We start from the raw sequence: 9267 nt of genomic DNA on the forward strand, positions 1-9267 counted from the left end.
GCAAGCCTCCACGAGGGGGAGCGCGGGAGACAGCAGCCGCAGGGCCCTAAGCCCCAGACGCCGGCGCCGCTAGGAGCCGCGGGCAGGTCCATCCCCGCCCGCGTCTGGGCCCGCCCCCTGACTGTGGGACGATTGACTGGGGCCTGGCGGCCAATCGGACGGCTCTGGCGCAGCTGGGGGCGGTGCCGGGGCGGGGTGGTGCCAGCCCAGCTCCCCGAGCCCCGCGCTATTTACGGCGCGGAGCAGGCCTGGCGGAGGCGGTTGCAGGCGGGAGCTTGCGGCTGGCAGTGTCTGCACGCGCTCGCGGAGCCTCCGCCTTCGCAGAGTGTCGGGCAAGAGGTGCGAAACTGGGAGCACACCCGGGACTGCGGCGCCGAACGCAGCGACCGATCCGGTGCACGCAGAGTCGGCCCGCAAAGATCCTGTAGGCTCCTCGGCACGCCCTTCAGTCGCGCTCCATGCTCCGGCCGCGGCCGGGCCACTCGCCCCGTCGCTGACGGCGTCCGCCGCCCCGGGCAGCACCCATGCACGGCGCGCTCCGGGAGTCGTAGGCTGCAGCTGCGCCGCGGCTCCGGGACCGGCAGGGTTGCTGCGGCCGTGGGGGGCGTCAATGGATCGCCATTCCAGCTACATCTTCATCTGGCTGCAGCTCGAACTCTGCGCCATGGCCGTGCTGCTCACCAAAGGTGGGTGCCCGCCGGCTAGATGGGGCGCGGGCTCCCCGGGAGGGGCATGCGGGGTCCCGAGGCCGCCTCCGTCTCGGGCCTTTGAAGCCGGCTGCCAAGGCTTTGTTAGCGGCAGGCGAGGCTTCCTCCCGCGCCGGAGCCCGCAGGTCGCGACAAGTTGCCTGTTCTTAGAAGTCGCGGCGGTGGCTACGCGGTTGCCCCCTCTCGTGTCCAGGGCCCGGCACGTTCAGGTGGAGTCAGACTTCAGGGCAAGTCGTTGTCAAAATGTTTGTGTAAATCTCCTGTCTGTAGTGAACTTCTGGACCGTGGCTGCGGGGAGCAGAGCGGTAGTGTGGGCTCGGAAGCTGCCTCCCTCCGCATCCTGGAGGAACAGCAGACGCCCGCCCGCCAATTGCACTGTGCCTGAGCGTGTGTGAGTCCGTATATCTGAGTGTGTGTCTGTTGCGAGTGTATTTCTGTATTTGAGTGTCTCTATTTGAATGTGTCTGCCGTGTCTGTTGAGTGTGTCATATTTGCCATATCTCTCTATTTGAATTTGTGTATTTGAATATGCCGCTGTCGGTGAGTGTTTCTTTGTGTCTCTGAGTGAGTGAGTGTCTTTATGAGCCAGCGAGTGTGTGTGCCTCCCTGAGTATAGGTGTCCGGGGTGTGTGTTACGTGCATGAGTATGTGCTGTGTTGCTTCTCAGTGGCTGGGAGGAGTAGGCTCTGTCATCGGTCCCATTTCCCATACACCTCATATTTTACAACCACTCAAAAAAAAAAAAAAGTACTGGTCAGTTTCTTTTTTTTTCCCCCTGCAGGCTTTCACCTTTTAGGTCAAAATAACCCAAACTCTCCCTGGATATCAAGGTTCCCCCACCTACCCTGCCATGAACTCTACCTTCTGTTAGATAAATTTTTTAAAATAGGAAGCGTTATTTAGCTTTTGCACCCCCCACTTTTCTCTAATTGCCATGTAGCAGGCATGAGGTTAAAGGATAAGCTAGCTGAGCAAGGATGATGTGCTACAGTATTTATTTATTTTGGAAGGAAGGGTGTAATTAACCCTAAATAACAGCCCTCAGAGCCTGCAGAGGGGAGCCTCCTGGCCCTATCAAAGGCCAGCAGAACAGGGAGGGACTGAGGCTGACATGAAGTCACAGATACCGAAACTATGTGCCTGATAATGATATAATTAGGGGATCAGAGATTTCTGACTGCTGCGGACTTCAAAAGCTTTAAAAGAAGCCAGCAGTCTCTCCTGTAGCCATCTTGACTAAAGCAGACATTTTTGTGTAATCACTACATACAGTAACAAGAAAGGGGGAAAACAGAAGAGCATTGTTCACTGTTTCAAAATACCAGTCCCCTTTCTGGCCTTTTGCATGCCACAGGAAGAAACTTTATGAAACGACAGAAATATAGTTTTAATACAGTAATACAAAAGTTCATTCAACTTGCTCAAATGTGGCTCCAATTTTTTTTAAAAAGTTGTTAGAACTTTCCTAGTTACCTGTCAGAATTTTATTAGACTATTTTAGGTCCTTGAAAATATAGTATGTTAAATAGGCTCTCATAAATATTTAAGCAGTATTTTACTTGTATTCAGTTTTCTTTTTCTGTACTAGGTCTGAGATGAATAGGATCAAAGTTGACTTTTAATCTGTGTTATTTCTACTTTAAAGTTTATAGATGGAATTTGTCAGACTAGGGACATGTAGTCATCACCACAGAAGACTGGTGAGCTTTATGTGGAAAATCAAATAAGATGGAAAGAGAAAAGAACCTGTGCTAAGCAAGGTCCTAACTTGAAGGTCTTACTAGAGAAGGGACTTGGGCCCAGACCTAGGTAGGACAAGGGAGCACAGGTTTAGGATAGGAGCAAGACTTCCACCTTTGGACAGTTAAACTTGGGTTGCCAGCGATCCGTGTTTAGTCTTTTTAGAACTGAAGCTTTAGTAGCCTCTGGTGAAAACTGAGCATACCATACAGTGGCCTTTAATTTGGGCAGATAATTAAATGAGACACTTTACTCAGGCATTCACAGAGAGGAGGAGGAAAAAAGGTGAGGGTGGGAAGAGGTGTTCAATTTCAGAGCGGACAGAACTTCAGTTTTGGAAGCTGGGAAGAGGTTTATGCATTCGTTCAATTTACAGTAGCTTTAGCTGTGGCATGTGACAATGACCAGAGTCCACTGGGTCAGATAGCATACTAGTGATAACTCTGAGACTCAGTATTTCAACTAGAAATTGATGTTAAAAGCCTCAGATCCTGCATTGTGGCAAAATGTTAACTGACTCGCAACTCACTTTATAAAGGAAACTTTTAATCACTTCCTGTAGAAAAATTTGAGGTTTCCTTAAGGATTTTTCATTCAGCCAGCAGAGGATTTTCAGTTTCAGTGTTTCCCCTTTTAGATCCCATGTTAAATTACATGTAAAACTGGAGAGTTTGGGGGAGGAGAAGTTAGCCTTGCAGTTTTACACCCTCCCCTCCACCCCCAGTTTTATGACTTTCCATTTGGGCTGAAAGAAATTGACTTTGGCAAGCAAACCACTAATTGTAAACTGCCTAGTTCCTGTTTTACAATATACTGACTAAAAGCTCCTCTGCATGAAAAGATCTTTATAGGCAAAGTTTGCCTTTTCTAGAGAGGTTGCAAATAGCTGCCCAGTTTCATAGTTTTAAAACCTCCTGACTGGAGCAATTTCTAGATTGTTGTGTTTCTAGTTAATAACTTTATAAGGTGTTAGCTAAAGCTCTTAAATCTTGGCACAGCCCTTCTAGGTAGTAAACAATTCAGTAGTTCCGATCAAATATTTATACTGACAAAATCAAAAAGCCTAGCATTTTCATGTTGTATGGTCATGTAGGATTAAAATGAGTAAATAAGGTAATTTGTCTTATGGTAGGAGAAGTGATTGTGATTATTTTCTTTCAAAAACAAAAGTATTATTTTTAATTACTCACTGACTTATCAGAAACCTAAATTGAACTTTAATTCTCTGCTGTTAGGACTAATACATTTGTCAAATTGTATTTTACTGGATTGAAATTTAAGCACTGGTGTACACAAAGGGCTTTTCCAGTCTGCATGGCTTGCTGTTGTTGTAAGCACTCAGCTGAATATTCTAAAAGTTAGTGCCTTTGAGCTTGGGATTTAGCAATCACTTAAGCAGATGCTTTATCTGGTCTCCGAAGCAGTTTGACGCCAATTTCTCCTTGTTTTCAGGTGAAATCAGATGCTACTGTGATGCTGCCCATTGTGTGGCGACTGGCTATATGTGTAAATCTGAGCTAAGCGCCTGCTTCTCTAGACTTCTTGATCCTCAGAACACAAATTCCCCACTCACCCATGGCTGCCTGGACTCTCTCGCAAGCACAGCAGACATCTGCCAAGCCAAACAGGCACAAAACCACTCTGGCACCGCCATGCCCACGTTGGAATGCTGTCATGAAGATATGTGCAATTACAGAGGGCTGCATGACGTTCTCTCCCCCCCCAAGGGGGAGGTCTCAGGTAGGTAGAAGCCCTCTCTAATCAAAAGGCTCGCCTGATCTATAGGCTTGGGACAGCTACGACTTTGTCTGTCTGCTATTGGTTTTGTTGTTAATGTAATTAGAGACACCAGAGGGAGAAGCATGGCTGGATGCAAAGATGCATCTCTACTGAGTAGCTTTTATCTCTGCCTGAGCGTTATATAGCTGTCTACATAATAGGTTTTGCCTGTTTTTCAACATTTTGAAGACATTAAAAGACCATTACTCCTCAGTTATGACAATCTGTAAACAAATGTTTTTGTAAGTTTTTTGCATCATTATTGCAGCATTGACTTTCTAAATATTGTTGACTTAATTGTAAGCTTTTTAAGGGGTTGCCTTGTTTAAAACGGATAGATGATCATGAATCTCTACAGGAGGGGGTTAACATAGTTTGATCATTTTGCTCGTGCTCCTTTAGGACAAGGAAACCGGTATCAGCATGACAGTAGCAGAAACCTCATCACCAAAGTGCAGGAGCTGACTTCTTCCAAAGAGTTGTGGTTCCGGGCAGCGGTGATCGCTGTTCCCATCGCTGGAGGGCTGATTTTAGTGTTGCTTATTATGTTGGCCTTGAGGATGCTTCGAAGTGAAAACAAGAGACTGCAGGACCAGCGGCAACAGATGCTGTCCCGTTTGCACTACAGCTTTCATGGACACCATTCCAAAAAGGGGCAGGTTGCAAAGTTGGACTTGGAATGCATGGTACCAGTGAGTGGGCATGAGAACTGCTGTCTGACCTGTGATAAAATGAGACAAGCAGACCTCAGCAACGACAAGATCCTCTCGCTCGTTCATTGGGGCATGTACAGTGGGCACGGGAAGCTGGAATTCGTATGACTGCATCTTATCTGAACTGAGCTTCTTGGACGCTTGAAGGCCTTTGAGTTCTGCTGGACAGGAGCACTTTATCTGAAGAAAAACAAACTCGTGTAATCATCTTTGAGAGACAAAATGACCTCTGCAAACAGAATCTTGGATGTTTCTTCTGAAGGATTATTTGCACAGACTTAACGTACAGTCAAATGTATTACTTGCTTTGAAATTATAAAAAAGCAAAGAGAAGACTATGTACACACTGTTACCAGGGTGATTTGCATCTGAGGGAGCTGCAATGAGTACCTAAATAAACCAAAAATGTGCTCTATGTCAGCTCCTACATCTTGATTTATTGTAAAGATTTTAAAATATATATATATACATATATATATATTTTGTCTGAAATTTAGCAGTGTCTTGTCATAAATTAAAAACTAAGTGGGAAGTGTAAAAAAATACTACATGTTAATTATACAAACGAAGATCTGTTCTCAGAGTAGGGTCTAACTAGGATTTGGCTTGATTTTTCTTTTTTCTTTTTTTTTTAAAAAAACAAAACAAGACCAAGATCTTGTTTATTCTTACATGCCCGTGTATAATTTTCTTACAGTGTGTAGAATTTCTAAATGTAATGCCCATCGTTCAGTGTCTTAACAGTTTTTGTTTGGATCATTCTGGTTTTTAGCTTTCATCCAAGAGAAATCTTAAATGTATTTAAACCAGGTCAGATATGATTGATCAGTTTCTGAAGTTGCCTTAGCAAAGGTACTGTTATTTATCAACTTGATCCAGTTGCTCTGGAATACTTCTTAAATGTCTACCTCCAACCAGGAAAAAAAAACCTAAATGAAACTTTTTTTTTTTGTAGTTAAAGTTAGTCACTGTCTACTTCTACTGTTTACTCTGTCTCAAACCTAATTAAATATTTTGGACCCATGTTAGCCAAACTTTATTGTACCATGCTCCCAGTTTTCAAAACTTCCTTCAACACAGTATTATACTAATATTTTATTTTATTTTTTACTTCTCAATTTTTAGAAAGGTTTTCAATAGTGAATATTATATATCAATTGAGATTTAAATAACACAGAGTGCTACTAGTTTTCCTCCCCCAAATTAACATAACCAAATAGAACATTGACTTTAGCCACTAACTTGATACACTAACAGTGTTTTCATTCCTGTAGGACTTTCTGTCTGGCAACACTGCCCAGCCTGAATTTAAACCCATGCCATATTTGTGTACTTTTCCCCCCAGATGGGTCTTTGTTATCTTAAATGTGACAATAATTTGTCATGTAAGGTTTTTTCCCCCAATTCTTTTGTATATTTGAAACTTTTGCTTAAAAATTGACCTCTTGCCTGCATATTTGAATGTGGGGTTTTCTTCTATGAGTGTTAAAGGACTTTTTAAAAAAGGTTTTCCGGAATATTTTATGATAAGCATAATTTGGATCCCTTAAGACAGATGCAGTAGCCAAATTCATGGAAGAATCAGAGTTGAAAGGACTAGTCTAAAAATGAATACCTAGATTATTTAATAATCAATAGACCACAGCCCCAAACAAATTAGGCTATGGAATAAATATGCGTTTTAATAAATGACAATTTGTTTTGTGCTTTTTGAAATTGACAGTTTGTGCATGCATGACTTACAATTTACCAAAGGTGTTAAATTTTATGTGTGTCAATGTTTGAGGGAGCCAAAGGACTGTTAGACCTAATTGTCCAAACCTGTCTAGAGAAGAGAATTGATCAAAATTGCCATTGGTGCCACAGGTGGAAATTTCCCCCTTCACCTCCGCTTTCTGCCTCTCAATCAAATCATAGTAGTAGTGCCACTTAGAATTGGAAGACTTCTTGCTCCTTTTGCCTGGTCATTTCATATACAGTACCATGCAAGGGCAATCATTCTTTAAGTAGCCAATCTTTATTATCAGTTTTGTATAGTTAATATTCTTCTGTTTGCCCTGCTTTTATTCTCTATTCACCTCATTTCTTCCAAGTCCCAGTAAACTAAGAACTCAGCAATTCATTAAGAAATAAAGCAATGTAAGATTTAAATTCATGTGCTCTGAAATGCTTTGAAATCAGTAAACTCCGGGTACCAGGATAGATCAAGGTCCAGGTTACAGCTGACGTCACAGAAATCGAATGCAAGATGAATGTAGCGTGTCCCCACTTGGTTCTGTGTTCACTGACCTGCATCTTGTTTCTATTGTAAATTCATGAGACCGCTTACACCTCTGTGTCGGTGGGAAGGTGGCAATGTGCCTGTGTTCTCTTGTTAGACTGGTGTGCTGGGCCTCAAGTGGTAGCCACTTAAATAGACTGGCCCTGTCTCTTTTGCTAATAACAAATCCTCTTTAAAATCCTCTCATTTACTATTTGCACATGTCCTTTCCACCAGTCTACGCATAACTTGGCCTTTCAATGAAAATACTGCAGGTTTCTCAACTTTGATTTTTACTAAGAACTAAATATAGATACTTTTGCTTTCCTACGAGTGTAGAAGTTGCCAAGAGTGGAGATAAAGGATCCTTCATGAAATAACTACCTACCTGACTCAGTGACGTAAGAATAGTTATGACTGGTTTATTTGTTTTTCCCTCACAGAGATGTTTACTGTTACTTTGAGGTGTCAGTACAAGGCCAGGCTAACCAGGGACAGCCCCTGTTTAATACTGACATAAAACTCCCCCCCAAAAGTAATTTTCCTTTCTAAGTGGAAATTTGCCCAAACCAGAGACAAATGGGACCAAATTTGCCATGTTTTTGTATCTACACCCCTTACATTGTACTCCTGTTGAAAAAATTGATCTGTACATGGTTATGTCTTTCATGGCATTTCCCCCCCTTATTTTGAATGGCTCAGAGGCTTCCTAGAAATTGACTGGTGTGTCTCTAATTTCTGCTGAACTGATTTTATTAAAAACACTGCACCATAGGGGGTTTGACCTTCTAAAATACCAAACATGTCTGCTTAGAAAATCATAAAGCTCTCCTCTGAAGAGCTCGTAAATCTGGTTTCAATATGGGTTGATTATAGACTAAAAGCTTGAAAGCAGTGGCATCTAGTATCATGAGTCTGGGACTAGCCTTTTTGGGGCCAGGACAGCTTTTTTCCCTTATAACCTAATTGGTCCTCTTCCCTGTCTTAGCCCAAAGAACTTGAAACCTCAAAAGTTACATGGTGTGAGGAGGTTGAACTCATACAGAGTAGTGGTCAAGCTTGCTTTCAGAGTCTCACAGCCTGGGTTCAAATGCTGCTTTTGTCTCTACTAGCTGTGTGAATGTGGGCTAATGACAAGCTCTTTAAATACTCAGTTTTGTTACCTATAAAATGGGGGCAGTGATTGGAGCCATGAGGAGATATACAGTAGCCATTACTATTAATGTACACGAGAGTCTTGTGTGAACTAGAGTGGCCCAACCTTCCTCAAAAATTGAGAATTTGTGCCTATTTATACAATGGGTATTTTTACTTTTTCATTTCAGATTTTTGTATATTTGAGATTTGCTGGCCCTTCAGTCACCTGCAGACTGGATTTAGTATTTGTAATATTTGCTTTCAATTTATTGCCTTTATTTAGCCTCTCATATCTACCGATTATGTTGATTTGTAATTATGTCTTTTAGGAATAATCTATATGGCTACTGACAAGAACCTTTTAATTTTATGTACCTATTTTGTTTTTGTTTTTGGTATTTGGCAGAATGAAGTTATTTCAGTTTTGGCTGCTCCAGATGGTTAATCCATTGAGAAAACCAAGAGTCAGGTTAAATGACAGATAGTTTCAGAATTGCTTCAACAGTTTGTGTCTGATCGATGCATTCTGAACAAGTGCTACCATCAATTATATTTGCCCCATAGGTGCTCCAAACAAAATATAAATAGTTCCACAACTGGTTTGGGTACTTTGTGAATTTGGGGCGGGGGGCAGTTAGTGAAAAATCCATTGGAAGAAGTTAATTTAGTTACTCTGTGGATCACAGTTGTAATGGAAAACTATAACTGCTCCAGACACCAACTCCCTCCTCTTCCCTCTACCCAGTTCATTCTGTCAATGTTGCCCTCATTCTGCTGACTTAAAAAGGCTTATTGTTGATCTGAGAATTTGAGAGCCAATGAAATAATGAAATTAAATGCTCTTTCAAACTACTACAACTCTTTATTTGCACATAGTTTTAGACTCAAAACACATTCTTGCTCATTTGCTAACACTGCACTGTTCTGCAGC

General features: G+C 42.4%; 1 protein-coding gene across 1 annotated transcript; it reads left to right on the plus strand.

The window, feature by feature from the left end:
• The first annotated feature begins 472 nt into the window (after nt 1-472).
• BAMBI (BMP and activin membrane bound inhibitor) lies at nt 473-8935 on the plus strand. Its single transcript, XM_033106525.1, has 3 exons — nt 473-686; nt 3900-4187; nt 4629-8935. The coding sequence occupies exons 1-3, from the start codon at nt 611-613 to the stop codon at nt 5045-5047; spliced, it is 783 nt and encodes a 260-aa protein (XP_032962416.1). The 5' UTR covers nt 473-610; the 3' UTR covers nt 5048-8935.
• The last annotated feature ends 332 nt before the right edge of the window (nt 8936-9267 follow it).

This window comes from Rhinolophus ferrumequinum, chromosome 5 (genome assembly GCF_004115265.2).
Source record: "Rhinolophus ferrumequinum isolate MPI-CBG mRhiFer1 chromosome 5, mRhiFer1_v1.p, whole genome shotgun sequence".
NCBI classification, from domain to species: Eukaryota; Metazoa; Chordata; class Mammalia; order Chiroptera; family Rhinolophidae; genus Rhinolophus; species Rhinolophus ferrumequinum.